The sequence below is a fragment of the Halichoerus grypus genome, chromosome 2 (genome assembly GCF_964656455.1).
Source record: "Halichoerus grypus chromosome 2, mHalGry1.hap1.1, whole genome shotgun sequence".
Classification (NCBI taxonomy): domain Eukaryota; kingdom Metazoa; phylum Chordata; class Mammalia; order Carnivora; family Phocidae; genus Halichoerus; species Halichoerus grypus.
The window spans coordinates 118,160,857-118,179,724 of record NC_135713.1 but is presented as its reverse complement, the minus strand read 5'-3'; the positions used below and the strand labels follow the sequence as shown (position 1 = coordinate 118,179,724).

The 18,868-nt window shown below is 47.2% G+C and overlaps 2 protein-coding genes across 5 annotated transcripts in view; both read right to left on the bottom strand.

Moving 5' to 3' along the window:
• The window catches only part of LOC118522903 (protein diaphanous homolog 1), a 42,348-nt gene extending 40,537 nt beyond the window's left edge, over positions 1-1,811 (bottom strand). Inside the window, exon 1 of the mRNA XM_078067378.1 lies at positions 1,566-1,811. Within this exon, the coding sequence (XP_077923504.1) occupies positions 1,566-1,682 (117 nt within the window). The 5' untranslated portion in view covers positions 1,683-1,811. The remainder of the gene's footprint in view (positions 1-1,565) is intronic.
• Positions 1,812-3,640: 1,829 nt separating this feature from the next.
• Positions 3,641-18,789, bottom strand: HDAC3 (histone deacetylase 3). Of its 4 annotated transcripts, none has more exons than XM_036116379.2 (15): positions 18,552-18,789; positions 18,118-18,202; positions 16,632-16,774; positions 11,905-11,986; positions 11,718-11,774; positions 11,541-11,596; positions 11,018-11,151; positions 10,422-10,502; positions 9,974-10,047; positions 9,746-9,810; positions 8,601-8,690; positions 8,411-8,469; positions 7,815-7,894; positions 7,380-7,537; positions 3,641-4,295 (listed from the first exon to the last, which is right to left on the bottom strand). In XM_036116379.2, exons 2-15 carry the CDS (start codon positions 18,184-18,186, stop codon positions 4,226-4,228), a joined length of 1,218 nt encoding a protein of 405 aa, XP_035972272.1. In that variant the 5' UTR covers positions 18,187-18,202; positions 18,552-18,789; the 3' UTR covers positions 3,641-4,225. The 4 variants fall into 4 exon arrangements, with proteins under 4 accessions (XP_035972272.1, XP_035972271.1, XP_035972273.1 ...); XM_036116378.2 differs by lacking the exon at positions 18,552-18,789 and adding an exon at positions 18,308-18,419 and having other exon boundaries at positions 18,118-18,200; XM_036116380.2 differs by lacking the exons at positions 8,601-8,690; positions 18,552-18,789 and adding an exon at positions 18,308-18,419 and having other exon boundaries at positions 18,118-18,200.
• Between the last annotated feature and the right edge of the window lie 79 nt (positions 18,790-18,868).

Here is an 18,868-nt window from a genome sequence, read left to right as displayed (position 1 = left end):
TTCTGGAAAAAAAAAAGATGTTCACCAGATGAAAAACAGGCAGTTGCTGACAGCCCATAAGTCACTGGAAAGGACAGTCCAGAAGCACCTGCCTTGCTAGAAATAGGGAGGAAGAGATGAGTCACTATTTTAATTCTGCTTAGTACTCTCCACATCTCAATCCTCTAGGTCCCAAAGCAACATTTTCTTCCTGTTTCCATCATTTTATCAGTTTTCTTCCCAAAGTTGTGCAGTTGGGTCAGAATACTGAAGGTTGGGGATAAGAGAAAAGAGAAAGAGCAAAGAGTCAGAATCCAGTTGGTTAGTACAAAGAGATACTGGGGTGGGGGCATAATTACCTGGAAGACAAGACTAAAGAACTACATTTACAACTAGCAAATGATTACTAAGATCCAAGACTCCCTCTCTTGGATAGTGCCCCATAGCTTTCAAAGCTTTTACAGTAAAAAGCAAACAGCTCCCTGGAGAAAGGAGTAAAAAAGATTTATTGCAGGCAAAGGTAATGAAATATGATAGTGTCACATGAATATCAGTATTCCTTCAGACTTGGAAGTCACTGGCACCTGAGGAAAGCTATACTCTTCTACAGGTCAGAAAAGGAATGTCACTAGCCTGTCACACAGGAGGTGGCAGACGAGCTGAGATGGTTATCATGGGAAACATATAAAAAGCAATTCAATTACTCAGAAACTTCTTGCACTTGCAGCCTAACTTCTTCCCCACGGGGAGGTTTAAATCACCATCTTAGGTCAAGAGACGCATCATCATCATGAGAAGTTCTAACCCCCTGAAAAGTAATAAGCAACAGGGCAAAGAGACAGGTTCTCTGGATGGAGGAATACCGGGAAGCAAATTAGCGTCATGCCCAAAGACCATAGGACCTGGGCAGGAACCCATTCCTGCAATCACAAGGACAAACATGCAAGGGAGGAGGGAAGGGAGGGCCCAAGTCAGGTAACATTCCAGAGGGGAAGGATTATCAGGTGACACCGGGCTAAGGGCCCAGAGCTGGGGCTAGGAGCGAGGAAAGTTAGCAGGTGAAAGGGATCAATCTTGAGAAGGAAGTGACCTTTAGGCGAAGCAAATAAGAGGATACCAAAAAAAAAAAAAAAAAAAAAAGCGGGGGGGAAGTAGGAGTAAGAGGGAAAATGGACCCAGAAAAGCACAGAGAAGGCGTGTGCGGGTAACAGAGAAGAAGAAAGGAAGTGGGGCTGAGAAGGAAGCGATGGGGCTGAGAGGGAAGCGATGGGGCTAAGACCCGCCGGGCTATGGGGGCGGAGGGCAGAGCTTGCGGGCGGGGAGGACGGCGTGGGGGGGGGGGGTGTATGAAGAAAGCCCCGAGGCTGCCGGGGCGAGAGCCCGGTAGGACTCCGGGGTTTCCCGAGGTCCTGGAGAGGTAGAATGTCGGACTGTGGAGCCCGGGACCCAGCAAACCGAGAAAGAGAGGCGCGGGGGCGGCTCCCTAGAGACGGGCATTCACCCCTGGGGCCGGCTGTGGGGGTCTCTGTGGACCGGAGGGCGGTTACGGGGCCAGGCTGAGGAAACCGGGTGGGAGGGACACTCACAAATTTCTTGGATTTGCCGCCGTCGCCGCCGGCCGCAGGCAGCTCGTCCGGGCTCCGGCCCTTCTTCTTGTCCCGGGTCCCGCGGCCGGGACCCTGGCCCCCGCCGAGCGGCTCCATGTCCAGGTTCGCCCTGACAGATGACCCCGCGCCTACGCGGCTCCCGCCCGGCACCTCCCGACCCGCCGCCGCCTTCGCCGCCGCTGCCGCGCCGCCGCCGCCCAGCAGCTCCTCAGCCCTCCGCCGCGCCCCGCCTCATTAGTATGCCGGCCTGCGCGCGCCTCATGAATATACAACGACGACGCCTCGCTCCCGCCCGCCTGCCCCACTTCCGCCCGGACCCGCAGCTCCTACCAATGGGGGAAGGGAGGGGGGTGGAAGGAAGCCGCGGAAGCAAGCTACCTGCCCGGCGGGCCTAACCATTCGGACCCACGTGGGGGGGGGGGCTGTGTAGGAGGTGCAACTCTGCGGCCTCAACCCGGAATGGCGCCACCTGGCGGTCTGCGCGGCGCAGGCCTCCCCGCTCCCACGCCAGTGCCCACGTGGCTGTGAAGCCCAGACCCTCTCACATCCTAGACCAGGTGAACCAATAACCAAATAAGAGAGAGTGTCGTCTTGGCCGAAAATCCAGTGCCAGTCTTTCGAGGATAATACAGTTTTTATGTGTGCACTATCAGCGGAGCACATGAAAAAATTTAAAAGGGACAGCTATCATTTATTGAAAGCTATGTGCCAAAAACAGCTTGGTCCAGAGCAAGTGCTAGACTGGAACTCAACTAGCCCTGGAGTTAGGTTACCTACTTTTGAATCGCAGGTCTGCTATTTTCTAGTTTTGTTTTTTAATCTGAAAAACTATTGCCAACATGTGACTACACAGTAATAATAATTACCATTTACCGTGCACTTGCTCTAAGCCGGGCACTATGTAAAACTCCTGTTTTTCCTCACTGAATCTTCACATTGTCGTGTGATAGATTCCACTAGTCTCACCACTTTACAGATAGAAAATTTGGACTTCCAGGAGTTGAAGTGACTTGCCCAAGGACATATAAATGGTAAAAAATTTAAACCCAGGTTAGTCTGGGAAGGCCTGTTTGACCAAGATTTCCTACTGACATAAACCAAACCTGAGTAAAAAGAGCAGATGTTCTCCAAGAGTGTTCTTTGATTGACCAGCTTGATTTCTCCCTCAATTTCATCCATTCTTCCAGCTACATCTGTTCCTCTTGTGAAAAGTTAGTGGCACCTGGTAGGCCCTCGAAGTATGGACTTACTTATCTTACCCGCAGCTGGAAAAAGATTTCAAATATATGTTCCTGGAGGGCAGAGTCAGTGACTCAACATCTCTGAGACCCCAGTGCTCAGTCTGGGGCCTGGGATATTACAGGGACTCTCCAATGCTGGCTGGCTCATAAAGCTGGTTTCGTTCCATTTTCTAATCGCCTGATGGAAAGCTGCAAAGAACTGTCCAGCCCACACTTCAAACTCAGTTTGTCCAAAACAGTTAAAAAACTACTTACTTTCTAAGCTAGAGTACTGACAGACAAGACAGGATCAAAGCATGGAAGGAGTGATCCATCTATCACTCTTCCTTCTCATACCACTGTCTACATCTGCTATAACATTTATCTCACTCCTTACTGGATTATAGATTGCTCCAGGGAAAGGTTCACATTTGTGGTTACTACAGTATCTACCATCACTCTTCACATACACATTAAGATAATGAGCAACTACTTACGTTGGGCACTGTGCTAAGCACTTGACGTGTTTTATCCCAATGTATCTTCACCAACCAGCATCACACCATTTCAAACACCCAGGTTCAAAAACCTGAACTCATCTTCTACTCCCTCTCTTAAGCCAGTAATCTGCCCAGGTTTGTCTAACTGGTAACTAGAATGCTCTACTAACTCCTTAATATGAGTAACACAATCCACGTAGAATGCATACACAGGGCCTAACATAAGTGCTGAATGAATGTTAACTATGATTTTTATTATATACATCATCACCCCCCTTCCTTCTCCCTTCATACAGCTAGCAAGAATTAAGAATATTCCCAGGAAGGCAAAAGGTACAAAAAATACCAACTTGGTTTATTGGATAAAAACAGTGATAAAATGGACACAAAGCCAAAAGTTAGAACAGGACATTTTCACATCCTCCCCGGACTCAAAACCGTACTTCCCATCATCTGGGGTTAAGGTGTTAGGGAGCCAGAGCCCCCCAAAATCCCTCACTCTTCACGGGCACTGGAAACAAGGCCTGCAGTAGGAGAACCCAGGAAAGGAGAAAGTCAGAGGCAAAGTCAGCCCTGTCTACACCCTCATCCCTAAAAGTCTCTGGGTTGGAGGGAAGCAGGAAAGGAGTAAGGGGGCCAAAGTGGCTGGGACCAGCCTCTAGGGCCCACTCCCCAAGATGTCCTAGAGGAAGTTATCCTTGTCCCCGTCCAATCCCTAGTAAGTACCATTGTCAGGCCTTGGGAAGAAGAGGAAAGGGGATAGTTGGTTCAAAAACCAGATGTGGTCTCCAAACCCTCTTCCAGCATTGGTAAAAGCCTGGAAAGTGACCGTCCAGGGCTGGGGGCGCCACACCTTTTCCCTCCTGACCAAACAAGAGGTAAAAAGGAATTCCTTGGGACAGAGCAAGCCCAGCTGCTCTTAAATCTCCACGTCGCTTTCCTTGTCATTGTCATGGTCTCCATCATAGAACTCGTTGGGTGCCTCTGGCCTGCAAAGCAAGGGAGACAAATCAGGGTCCTATTCTCCAAGTTCTCATCTTCTCCCACACAGCTACCCTCTCTGGAACCACTTTTTAGGCCCCTTTTGTCGAGGAACCACTCCTCTCCTGTTGGAAGATACTGGTCGCTATCCATCCCATCCACTCATGCAGTCAATAAACATTTATGAAGAGACACTCTGTGCCAGCCACCATCACAAGCCACAGCGATACGGTAGAGATATAAGTTGGATAAAATTTCTGCCTATCCTCAAAAAACTAACCGAATAAACAAGACTGACAACAACTAACAAAGTAAATAAATAAAGATGGTAATTTCCCATGGTGGCAAGTGCTCTGACACAATGAAATGAAGGGATGTGACCGAGGGTGAAGGGAGGAAAAGGGTAAATTTCAGGCAGAATTATTAGAGACAGCTGTTTTAGGAAGGTAAGACTTCAAGTCTGAGACGGGGCTGGCCAGGCAGAGATCTCGGGAAGCCCAGTCTGAGCTGCAAGAAAGCTAAGTACAGAGTTGGAGGGAGACTGACGTATTCCAGTAAGAGCACAGAGGCCAGGATGGCAGGAAGCGGTGTGCGGGGAGGGGAGTAGTTACAGATGAGACCATGGACGTAGGGAAGCACCAGCACGTCTTTTAAAGCCATGGTCAGAGAATGGAGTTTTGTTCTAAGAGCAATGGAAAGGAGAGTTGTATGTGGGGGAGCGAGTGAAGGGATGTGAAAGCAACACAGGGCCCAGTAAGTACTCAATACTGATTTCTTTCTTTTTGGAAAACTCTTCTCTGGGAGAACACAAACAACTGAAAACCGAATTACCTTGCCCACAGCTAATAACTAAGAAAGAAGGGAGAAAGTCATCAAAGAGAAGCTGGGAAACAAAGTCAGGAAAGGCCCTATCTGCCTGGTAAGCAATGTCTCAGTTACCTCTGAGTGCCTCAGGTGTGGAGGTGTGGAGTCAGAGACTCAGGTTTAATTCCCAGCCCTGATATTTAACTCGCCGTAGGACCTCTGGCAAGTTACTTAACCTCTCTGAGCCTCTGGGAATTTACAGTTAACAGCCACCTCTCAGGGTTGTCTGATAACAGGAGAATGATGACATGATGATATGTACGTTTTAATATAATGCATTTAGTATTGAGTCTGGTTCTTAGCAAACCCACAAAAAGTCGTAACTCCTATTATTACTACTCTGCAAGTGATATGCAAGTTGGAGCTATAGGCATCAAAGAACAGGAGCTTGGTGGGTGGTCTGACAGTGAGGGAGGGTTTAAGGCAGGAAGAGGCCTGAGCTTCTGCTGGCTGTTGAGAGGGGTGGTACTTTACAGACACTAGGCCCAGATACCAGCCTAGAACCAGAGATGAAAAAGCCCAACTTTGCCAAAAGGAGTAATTTAAAACAGGTTTTTTTAAAAAAATCTATTTCTAGGGGCGCCTGGGTGGCTCAGACGTTAAGCGTCTGCCTTCGGCTCAGGTCATGGTCCCAGGTCCTGGGATCGAGCCCCACATCGGGCTCCCTGCTCAGCGGGAAGCCTGCTTCTCCCTCTCCCACTCCCCTTGCTTGTGTTCCCTCTCTCGCTGTGTCTCTCTCTGTCAAATAAATAAATAAAATCTTAAAATAAATAAATAAATAAAAATAAAAAAATCAATTTCTAGAAGTCAAGCTTCAGAGACCTGAAGAAGTTGACAAGGTGAGACGTTAAAAAGGAATCCTTAGGCCAGATGTTCAGATACTTCCTCAACAAGGAGTGGGAATAAGGGGGTGTTCATGGAGGAGAAGGAATGGACTGGTCCCAAAGGTCCAAGTAGCAAAGCTCAGGTCTAAAGGAGAGATGTGGAAGCTGACCTCTGTATTAATACAGAGAAGCAGAGTCTGGAAGGGTCTGAGAAGGCCATGTGACTCTGCAGCAGAGTCAACTCAAAGCTCTAACACTGCGTGGGAGGTGCAAGCGTCCAGCTGTGGTTATCCCTCAGCCACGTAAGGATATCTGTTCTCCATTAAGTACATCTGTTTCTCCACTTCTGTGTTCTGTTGTCTCTCCCCTTCATTTTCCAGACAAGCCTATTCTGGGATTAAAAAGCAACAACAATAACAACACCTCTATCCTAATCTCTTTTTTTCCTAATTCAATGCATCTGTAAATATTTTAGTATGTATCTCAGAAAAATAAAGATTTAAAAAAAATAACAATGTAATTATTATATCTGAAAAAATGAACAGAGGAAAGAAATCAAAAGGCCTTAGAGGGCAGTATGGGAGCAGTGGCCTGTCTAGCTCTGAACCTGGAAGGAGTAAAATGCTCGAAAGATTATAAACTGTTACAGATTGTTTGGAAGGCAATTTGGCAGCAGATAACAAACAATTTTAGTGCACACAGCCTTTGACCTAAGCAGAAACAATTCTGGGAACATGTGTATCTATGGAAGGGGTTTCAGGGCCACATTCTTTGTAATGGTGAAAAAATGGTAAATAATATAAATGCCATCAATGGTACTTGGTTAAGCTATGCTACATCCACACAATGGAATATTATAAAGCTGATAAAATAATGAAGCAGATCTATATATAATCACATGGAAAGACACGCTGTTTTGTTAAAAAAAAAAAAAGAACCAGTTGTAAATTGTAGAGCAACCTGTATAGAATGATCCAACTTGCATTTAAAAAAAAAAGATGCACAAACTCTAAGAATGAGTGTGCATGCGCATTTGTGTTCCTACGTGCATGCTGAATAGTATACTTAAAACCGATTAAAAAAATCTATTTGAAAAGATATAAATCAAACTATTAATAGCAGTTACTTTATGGAACTGGTCAGGGATTGTGTGAATGCAAGCTTAACATATTTTGGTGCTGTTTAAAATTTTGACAATAAATATATTACTTATTTGTGGCACACACACACACACACACACACACACACAGAAAGAATGGGGGATTACAAGAGACCAAAGAGTAGGCATACTAAAGCAAGTAAGCCAGGGTCGATTAAGCTAATGCCTTCCAATTTACTTTTTTCCCTCCTCAATTCCCCAACAAGCCTGCTGGAAGCCCCTGCTCTCAAGTTGCTGCCCCAGACCTGCTATAGTTCTCCTCAGGACCCCTCTCCTCTGCATCAGCCTCATCAGTTCTGTCATAGGTCAGGAGGTCTGCGGGCACATCATGAATCTGGACGCTGGGTGCGTGGTTCAGCATCTTCAGGTTTTCAAAGATTGTCTGGCGGATCTGGTCCAAATACTGGTTGGGGATTTGGAATAGAGAGTGAGTGATTCCCAGAGCATCCACCCTTCTAGCTGCCTTCCACCCCTACCGTCCTAGTTCTAATCCCTGCACCTGATAACTGTCCCTCCCATCCCGGACTGCCTCTACTTTAACCTGGGCTGCCTCCTAGCTGATAACAGTGATAGTGATAGCTGAGAACTTTCTTCTCTTCTCTGGTTTCTCCAATTTCCCACATCCTGAACCCCTCCTAGGCCCTCCCCACCCTTCTGTTCAACTTCTCCAAGCCGCTGACCTGGCGTGAGTTCTGATTTTCGATGCGGGTGCTGACATCCGGATGGAGCGTGAAGTCCGGGGCAAAGTACTCAAAGTATTCTAAGCGGGGAAAGGGAGATTAGAGGAAAAGACATGGCTCAGACAGAGACAGGCAGGTCCCAAGACTTCCCAATCTATTTCCTTCCCATCCAAAACCCCTGCATAATAGCTGTCTAATCTTTTCCCTGCTCTGAACTCAGCGATTTAGTCTGCAGAGCTCCTGGAGTGTCAAATTTCCCAACTGTAATAAAAAAAAAATTTTTTTTAAATTTCCATCTGCCTTCAAATCAGGCCATTCTGGGGGCGCCTGGGTGGCTCAGTCTGTTAAGCGTCTGCCTTCAGCTCAGGTCATGATCTCAGGGTCCTGGGATCAAGTCCCACATTGGGCTTCCTGCTCAGCGGGGAGTCTGCTTCTCCCTCTGCCTCTGTCCCTCCTCACCCCCCACCTGTGCTCTCTTTCTCTCTCTCTCAAATAAGTAAATAAAATCTTTAAAAAACAAACAAAAAACAAATCAGGCCATTCTGGGGTCTTCTGAGAACGCCTCCTGCTGTGGGGTAGCAGGGAGTGGTCCTTACCACTATAGGGAAGCTCCTCACTAATGGCTTCTTCTACCAGCAGTGATGTTTCGTATGTCCTGAAACCAAACAGCAGAATGGGCTAGGCTGAGCAAGTGGGCTGAAGGGCTCACCTGGCCATCTCTCAGGGAGCCCCCAGCTCACCAACTCACACTGGACAAGGGGGAGGAAAATCAGGGAGCATGCTCACCAGCAGCGGGCAACATTTCGAACAGTATAGCCACCACCACCTAGCACCAGTAGAGGGATATTGAAGCTCTTGACATATTCGACACATTCCCTGTTAAAAGGAACCACAGGAATGGCTGGAGGAAATAATCAAAAGCCAAAGTATACGCCTCTAGGTATTGCCTGGAAAGGGCACAAGGGAACTAGAAAAAGTAGTGAAATTCACTGAGTTACACTCTTGAGATACGTGTACGTTATTGTCTATATGTTGTGTCTTAGTAAAAATTGAAACATAAAGGGCATTCCCACCTCTCTCCAGCTCAACACCCACCCTGGCACCTCATCTGCTAATCAACTATTCTCATCAAAGTACCAGCAAGTGCGGTCAGCTCCAGCCTCCACAATATAACTCTAATCACCTACTTCTCATTGGCCACCACCTCCACCTAAGCCCAGGCACCACATCTACCTCTGGACAACACCAACAGCTTCCTAACTGGCCTTCCCACTCCCACTCCTGTCCCGACCCCCACCCCAAACCTTCCTTCATTCAGCAGTCAGAGCAGTCGTTTTCAAACATCAATTGGATCATGTCCCTTCCCTGTTTAAAATCTTCCAGTGGTAGGGCGCCTGGGTGGCTCAGTTGGTTAAGCGACTGCCTTCGGCTCAGGTCATGATCCTGGAGTCCTGGGATCGAGTCCTGCATCGGGCTCCCTGCTTGGCAGGGAGTCTGCTTCTCCCTCTGACCCTCCCCTCTCTCATGAGCTCTCTCTCTCTCTCATTCTCTCTCTCAAATAAATAAATAAAATCTTTAAAAAAAAAAGAAAAATCTTCCAGCAGTTTCCGATCATATTTGAAATACAATCCAGACTTCTCACCAGGATCTAATGGCTCTGCACGACCTCACCACGGCCAACTTCTTAGGCCTCACATCAAACCATCTCCGGCTTTATCCCCATGTTGTCGCCTCACCACTTTGACTTCATCTCCTCATTGGCAACACCAGCTCTTCCCTGTCTCAGTGCCTCTGCATGGGCCCTTCTCGCTGCTTGGGAGTGACTCTCTCTCTCCTCTTCCTATGGCCCTTTCCCCAACTACCCCCACTCCAGGTACTGAGGCCCAAAGCCACTTGAAAACCTGGGGGCAGAGAAGGAGGGCAGGTCTCACCCATGTCCTCGAATGCTGAGGTTGAAGCAGCCCAAACGATCACAGCCCAGGGAGTCAGCTCCACACTGCAAAAAGCAAAACCCCAGGCAGCTGCAGTGAGATAACTGATCAGAACGTCCCACATGTCCTTCACTTCCTTTCCCCGACAAACGCAGGGGCTATCCTCCTCCCTGATCTCTTCCCCTAAGCCCAGGGAAAGCCCTCTTGAGGAGGCACCGGCAGTATTACCTGGAGCACAATGCACGTGGGTTGGTAGAAGTCCACCACCTGGTTGATAACCGGCTGGAAAAGGTGCTTGTAACCTGGGAGAGGGCCAAAGATGGGCACCTGGCACCCCAAGGGGATGGGGAGACAGGGAACAAAAGGAAAAAAGGGGTTGAGAGAGCATGTAGCCCAGGAAAAGGGGCAACCCCAAGAACCAAATCATTGGTTCTGAACTTCTGGATGGGGTCCCAGACCACTTTGAGTGACTGATGAAAGCTAATGACCCTTTTCCCAGAAAAATGCACATACACATAATATGTTGCATACAATTTCCGGGGGGTTCATGGTCCCTCTGAAGGCCATTCTTCCTTAAGGACACCTGGCCCAACAGTAAACAATACCAGGCAGAAGAGGTTAATTCAAGGAGAGGAAGAAGGGGCCTAGTAAGCAGGGAAAAGACCTCAATACTTACTCTGGTCATCAATGCCATCCCGCAAGGGCACATTGAGACAGTAGTAGCGGCCACTCTCTGCTCCAACCTCATACATATCACCTATAGGCAAGTGGAGAGTAGGGGTTAGGAGCTATACACAGGGGGCACCCAAATCCAGCTGCTTCAACTTCAATACATACACTGAGGGCCTCTCACTACATCTGTGTACCTCCACCACACATTCCCTAGGGACACTTAGTCTCTTGTGGCTTGCATTCATTCAACAAATAATTTTTGAGGGCCTACTATGAGCCGACCTATGTACTAGGCACTGGGGATACAGCAATAGACGGAACTAATGACATGAATGAAATCCCACCAAGCTTATATTCTTGGGGGGTGGGCATGATGAGGGAGACAGTAAACAAAACAAAATTCAAACAGCAGTGAGTGCTCTGAGAGAGGCAAGCACACTGACATGACAGAGAAACGGGAAAGGAGGGATCACCTTAACTGCGGTGGTCAGGATAGACCTCTCTGAGAAGCCACCTGAGCCAAGATCTGAAGGCTGAGCAGGAGGCTGTCACAGTAAAGAGCCGAGGGTGTGAAGAGGATGATTATACCTATTCCCATACCTGTGCCAGGAAAGAAGTAGTTTCCATATTTGTGGAAGGAGACTGTCATCACCCGGTCAGTGAGGTAGAAGGCTTCCTGAACTCCATCACCATGGTGGATGTCAATATCAATGTAGAGCACCCGAGGGTGGTACCTGGGATGAGAGCCAAGCCAGGGTCTGAGGTAGAGTGGAACCCCCACAAGAAAACCCCCAACCCACTCCTCCCAAAACAAGGTTTGGAATTATGAAGAGTCTACTTAAGCCCAAGTCACCTGAAACCTAATACCACCAGTTCCCTACGGGCAACCCTGGGACTCCAGCCTGGAGGCAGGGACAGGAGAGGGATGTGCAGAGAAGACTGAAATGTGAGCAGGCAGCAGGGAGTCTGCAGCAGAGCACGGAAGAGGTAGTCTGAGTAAAGCATTAAGAACTGTGGAGAAGCTAGTGTGGGGGTGGAAGAACGGGACAGGGCCATCACAGAGTGAGATACCTCCTCAGCCACGGGTCTCATAAGTCCCTCCATCTCCTCCCAGGCTACTTACTTGAGCAGCTCCAGGATGCCAATCACAATGTCATTGACATAGCAGAAGCCAGAGGCCTATGGTGAGACAGTGGTCTTACAAAGACAATAACAATTCCTCTACCCAGCTGCCCCCTGGTGTCATCCTGACCACCTAGACTAGGGCAGTCTTTGTCTCCCCCATCACCTCCTCACTCACCTCAAACTTCTTGGCATGGTGCAGACCACCAGCCCAGTTAATGGCAATATCACAGATCTGAAAAACACACACCCAACTCACAGTCCTCCTTGCTCACCCCCAAAGCTGGAAGCTCAGGGTCAGGGTTAAGGCCTTGAGTTGGAAGGACCCACAGGAAAGGGAGAACAGGACTCAGGGTCATGGTCACCTTGTTGTTCAGCTGGGTTGCTCCTTGTAGAGATGCGCCTGTGTAACGGGAACAGAACTCAAAGAGCCCGGGAAACACTGGGCTACAAGGAAGAGAAGCGAGTCAGAGTCCTTTACCTCTGTCTAGGCCCTTCCTACACCTCTCCCCTGACTCCAAACCCCTCCAACCTCCATTCTTCAAAAAACTTCTCCCAGGCCCTATACATCTAAGTTATCTGCAAATTTATTCAACAGATATTTTGGACCATGTACCAAGCCCTGTGTAAGGCAATGGATGGGAAGTAAAAAAGCATTTAACTCTGTCAGGGAGTTTGTATCCTGGTTGTGGAGAAAAGTAGGCAGCTTCTAGGTACTTAATCACACATACCAAAAAGGAAATAATTTGAAAGGGAACATAAACTTTGTTTCTCTTTAAAGATTCTTTTATGATATCATATCATATTTTAACACAATGTTCAATAACATTCTTTAAGAATCACACATTTTGGGGGCGCCTGGGTGGCTCAGTCGGTTAAGGGTCTGCCTTTGGCTCAGGTCATGGGTCCTGGGATTGAGCCCTACATGGGGCTCCTTGCTCAGTAGGGAGTCTGCTTCTCCCTTCCTCTGCCTGCCGCTCCCTCTGCTTGTGCTCTCTCTCTGCCAAATAAACAAATAAAACCTTAAAAAAAAAAAAAAGTCACACATTTTTAAGCAAGAACTGCATTCCCATATACCTGAAATAATAATAATAATCCACAAAAAGCCTTTAACACAGTTAACACAGTGTGTAGTGCCTAGTATTCTACACGTTGATAAATATTAATTATAATTATTACCATCTTCTTTTTTATAAAAAGGAGAGGCCTGAAGCCAGATACGAAAGGTTATATACCATAAAGCTCCATTTATATAACACTCTGGAAAAGGCAAAATATAGGGACAGACCTCAGATCAGTAGTTGCCTAGAAGTAAGCTGGAGAGAAGACATTGACTATAAAAGGGTATATGGGCCCTTTGTGGGAAAATGGAAATAATCTATATTTTGATACATACTGTCAAAACTCTCGAACTACACACCTAAAAAGGGTGAATTTTACCGTATGCAAATTACACCTTCAAAAACTTGACTTATGAAAAAGGAAAGGCTTAAAAGATCCTTACTTTTAAGTCTCAAAAAAAAAAATAGTGCAGCTGACACAGTTGACCATGTGAAAAAGAGAACTACAGGGAGTTTTATAGTTTCTCAAAGGTTCTGGGAAGAATTAATGATTAATACCTAGAAAACTAAGCAAATGAAAAAACAGTGCAATTATCAACTCCAGGAAAAACAAAAAGGTGTAGAGGAAGTAAGATTAAACCACAGTATACTATTTGCCTCTATAGTAAATGAATTTTCAAGATTTTAACAATGTAAACATAGAATACTTATTTAATAAAAATTGTGATATAACTATACTGTGAAGCTGGGAGGGGAGGGCAAGCCAGGGTGATGGTATGAGGAGACTAAATGCTCATTTCCCATACTAAGAGCTTTATAGACAATGCTTGAAATTGAAAAGTGAAAAAATAGCAATACAAGCATATCGTAAGAGACAGTATAATTTGGTAGCATGATTTAAGAGCCCAGATTCTACAGCCAGACTACCTAGGTTCAAGCTTGACTCTTTAACACCTACCAAGGATCATGAGATTGGGTAAGCTGTTTATAGCTTCTGTGCCTAAGTGTCCTCATCTGTGAAAAGGAGGCAGTAAGAGACCCTGATTCAGAGATTGGTGAGATTAAATGACCTAATGCCTGTGAAGCATTTAAAATAGTACCTGACACAGAGTAGGCATTAAGTATTACAGATTATTAGTAACAGTAGTAGATTAGTATCATTGCTTTGAAACCCAAAGATAAATACCAGAAAAAATAGCTAAAGGAGCTGAAAGTTGCTGCCCCTGGGGAGAGGGATTTATGAGTGGGAGACATAGATATGGAACTGTTGTTTTTTTTTTTCCATCAAAAGCCTTGCAGTATAATTGGGCTTTTTATATTAGATTAATTTGAAAACAATCAGAAATTAATTAAAAGGGAAAATCCCTGATTCTCAGCTGCAATACACAGATAAGCATGATTGTAGCTTACGTCTAACAGCACAACTGATGCAGTGCCAAGGGCCGAGTGGTAGTATTCCCTAACTGCACAGAGCAGTTACAGAGCCCCAGTTGGGGCCTGAGGGCTGACTCTGCATTCCCACACCTATAAAGTGAGCTCAGAAACAACAGTAGCAGCAATAACAAAAAAACAAGAAATCTCCCAAGATAGCATGCAACTAAACACCAAATGACTAGGGCAGCGTGTACAGGACAGACCTCTGCGCCTGGTGTGGTCAAGAAAGGTTTAGTGGTGTGAAGCTTGAAGGTGGTGGGAAGGTTAGGAAGGCCTTGGAGAGGTTGAATGAGGAACAAAGGGCATTCCAGGAAGGCATCCTGTGCAAGCAGGGGTTTAGGGATAAGCCTGGAAAGGTGCTCAATGCCAGCCTTCTATCTTCCAGCTCAGAGTGCTTCTATTGGTAGGATCTTCAGGGAAACAGTGTTGTGTTTAAAAACCAGGGCTCCAGGGGCGCCTGGGTGGCTCAGTCGTTAAGCGTCTGCCTTCGGCTCAGGTCATGATCCCAGGGTCCTGGGATCGAGCCCCGCATCGGGCTCCCTGCTCTGCAGGAAGCCTGCTTCTCCCTCTCCCATTCCCCCTGCTTCTGTTCCCTCTCTCGCTGTGTCTCTCTCTGTCAAATTAAAAAAAAAAAAAAATCTTTAAAAACCAGGGCTCTGGATCTGAAACCTGCCACTTCCACTGATCAGTTTTGCAACTCAGGTTAGTTACCTAAATCTCCTCAAATTTTGGTTTCCTTATGCCTAAATTAAGGCACAAGACTATTACATCTCACTGTTGGTGTGAGAATGAAGTGAATGTACCAGCAAACCTCAGCACAACAGAGTAAGCACGCAATAAATAGTAGCTGTTGTAGGAAACTCTATAGGACCAATAGCCTGGTTTCTTCAAGAAATAAATTCAAGGTAGAGGGGCGCGTGGGTGGCTCAGTTAAATGTCTGCCTTCAGCTCAGGTCATGATTCCAGGGTCCGGGGATCGAGCCCCACATTGGGCAACCTGCTCAGCGGGGAGTCTGCTTCTCCCTCTCCCTCTGCCCCTCCCTCCACTTGTGCTCTCTCTCTCACCCGCTCACTCTGTCTCTCAAATAAATAAATAAAATCTTAAAAAAAAAAAAGGAAGAAATTCAAGGTAGAGAAGGAAACACTACAGATTAAAAACCTTAAGAGATGTATCAACCAAATACAATGTATGGACCTTGTTTACATCCTAAATACATCAACTGCAAAAAAGAAAAAATTAGGATGCAGTTGGAGAAATTTGAATACTGATTGCAAATATGATGATATTAAGGAATTACTGTCAATTTTTTAGGTGTGATAATGACAGTGTTGAGTGTGTGCATGTATGTTTTTAAGAGTATCATTTAGAGACACACAATAAAATATTTACAGTTAAAAAAGTGACATCTGGATTTGCTTTAAAATAACCTGGGATGCAGGGGCGCTTGGGTGGCTCAGAGTTGGACTCCTGATTTCGGCTCAGGTCATGATCTCAGGGTCGTGAGATCCAGCTGGCATCAAGTCCTGTGTCTGCCCACGTCCCTATTGGGCTCTGAGCTGGGCATGGAGCCTGCTTAAGATTCTCTCTCTTCCTCTGCCTACCCCCCACTCCACCCCTGCTCACTTGCTCCCCACCTCTCTCCTAAAAAAAAAAAAAAAAACTAATCTGGGATGCAGATGAAGTAAGAACGGCCATTTGCTCTAAGTGTTACAGGTGGTGACAGATATATGGGAATTCACTGTACTATTCTTTCAGAAACGCTTGAAATTTTCCTTAAAAAAGTCTAAAAATAAGTTGAGTAAATGGTAGCTGTTATGATCGCTACATTTTCATGAATATATATGAGAATGTAAGCAAGGATATTGGTTTATCTTTGTTATCTTCCCTTCCCCACAGGGCCTCTGAGTCTTCTTCATATGATAAAGCTCAATGTAAACCTCTCTCAATGTAAATCACTCTCTTGCTTTTAGAACACTTTGATAATTTCCCTCTACTCTAGGGATAAGAACCCCAAATCATAATAGGGCTATTTAATTTTTAAAGGCCCTGCCCATCTCTTTAGCCTTGATTCAGATCACTTTTCTATTCATATTCAGTGAATGACCTTTTTTCTGTTCCTCAAATGAGTGACACACCAACCTCTCCTAAACCCTCAGCATACGTTGTCCCTAATTTCCACAACATTCCTGCCCTCACCCCCTATCCTCCCAACCACCTTCCATCTAATTATCTCCTACTCTTTCTTCAGATCTCACCTCAATCTCCATTACATCCTCTAGCCTCTACTGACCAGCCCACTCCCAAGATAGGTAATTCTCCTGCATATACACTCTCACAGTCAGCCACCTACCTCTCCTTCACAGGACTTAGCACAACTGTAATATTAAAATTTTGTTGTTATGTATCATTGCGTTGCCAGCACTTAGCACAGGGCCTGGCCTAGAGCAAATGACCAATATTTGTTGAATAAACAAATCAGTAAATGATGATTCACTGACAAACAGGACCCCCTTCACATGTTCCCACTGCTGCCACAAGACCTCACTCAAGTGTTCTCCTATATGGCTGGCATTAAAAATCCCAGTTCTCCCCTCACCAGTCATCGCCCACGTTGAAGGCATTAAGGCTCTTGGTGAAGCCTTGCATATTGGTGGGGCTGACTCTCTGCAAGAAGTCGATGTAGTCCTCAGAGTGAAAGCGGCACATGTCATGCTGGGAGGCCTGGTACGGCTTGAAGACCTCGGGATGGAAACATAAGGTGAACCCAGGGGAGATCAGTCCCATTCATCGGGCTGAGACTGCCCATACTGAGCCCAGCCCTGTGGACTGTCCAAATTCACACACATCAGCAGTCCCCTCACCCCTCCAATCCTTGTTACTCTATTAAGCAAAGGTCAGTGAAGAAGAGAGGCTCTGATTAGCCAGGTGGGGTACTATGATCAAGTCTCCCAAAGAACAGTGCACTTGCCTTCTCCTTCCCACTTCCAGCCCAACCTTTCCCCACCTTCTCAACCTTGAGCCCTTATCCACCTACCCTGTTCCTTGGATCTCCTATTTTTTATTCTTTCCATACTCATCTCCTCCCCCTGGCTCTGATTCCGTCCTCTCCTCTGAATCCTTAATTTTAGAGTTAAATAATATGGGATATATGACAACCTTCTAATTAAAACCCCGGGGTGCCAAGGTGCTAAGCCAGAGATTTATTATCTTTTGGAGGGTTCACACACTTCTTTAGAAATTGGGCAAGAACAAAAAACTTCTCTCCCCAGAAAATGCACAGGTATGTACCAGCAAACAATTTCAAGGGCTTCATAGATTCATGCACTAACCTCACCTCAGTCTTTTCTAAAGCTAATTCACTTGTCTGTGCCTCAGCACAAACAGTGGACAACATTCATTCATACTGTTGACTAATTCCCCTCGTGACGCATGAGGGCTGAGCTTAACTGTTATAATCGCCTATCACAACTATAAATTCCAAGTTGGGGGCTGTCTATCTCCATGTGCATATCTGGGAGACGGAGGATTGAGTAGCAATTAAGTAGAACCGTGTGGGGGGTATTCTAAGTTGATAAGGAAATACCCAGGACATCTCCTGCTCTTTTCCACACACACATACACATTTGCACACAGGGCTACAGAGTCCTCCCTGGAGCTCTAGCTCCTTGGAGGTGGAGAGAGGTGGCAAAGAAAGGGTGAGAACTGAGGTGGGAACACCTACATCCAGATAAAGTGATCCAGCCCCTCTCTCCTGAAGCCACAGCACTGCCCACATCCTAAGATGCTGGGGAGGAAAACACCTTCTCTCGTCAAACCAGCCCCACTCCACCCTAACCACAGGCCAGAGGTTGGTCTACCTGAGGTCAGAGGGTGGCCGACCTAAGGTGAAAAAGTAACTCCCATTAGGTCAGTGGATCCATCCACCTACACTCTGCATAGGGCGGGTGTTCCTGGCTCCTTCCATCCACCCTGCCCCCCACCCCAAGGGTGGGTCGCACTTGGTGCATTCAGGGCAGCCCACCTATCCTAGGGCCACACAGCTCGCCGCACCCTCAATACCCAGCAGCGATGGCGAGACTCACGATCATCTTCTTATAGAGACCGTAGTGAAGGACCAAACTATGGGTCAATGCCAAGCGATGGGGCTTCATAGGGTGCCCTGCCCCTGGGGGTGGGAGAAGAGAGTTCGTCAGTTCCCGACGCCGGAGTTATAGCCCCCGCCTCGAAACCTCCGCGTCCCGAAGCTCCTCGCGTACAACCTTGCTCCCTCACCGTAGTGGAAGTTGCCCACGTCGGGGTCGTAGAAATAGGCCACGGTCTTGGCCATGGTGCCGGCGGGAGCAGGCCCCGCGCCTCCGCCGCCCGCCCGGCCGCCTGCCCCACCCCCGCTCCTACGTGCTGCGTAAGGACGCAGCCTGCCTCTGCGGAACTGGGAAGTCCAGGCCCCGCCTCCCAGACCACGCCCCCTGCGGAGTTCCGCCCCTCGCTCGGCTTTGCCCTTCTAGGTTCCCGAGCTTAAGCTTCTGGGCTCTGCGGAGGACGGGTAGTATGGTCCTAGGATGCGAGGGTCATTTCCTTCCGGGCGGGGGTCAAATCCTCGGGAATCCGAGACATCTCGTCCAGCCAGCTGCCCCAAACGGGGCGCAGGCCGTTGTCACCAGTCTAGAAGACTCCAGAGAACCGCCACGCCGTCCTTCTCGGGTGCGGAAAGCCAGCTTCCCCTGGCCCGTTGAGAAGGTTCCTGGCTATCCACCGGACCGAAGCATTTGAGGGCAGGAGCCGCGCCAAGCATGCGGGATAGACCAGTGGAGAGCACTTTGTTCTGACTGCCTG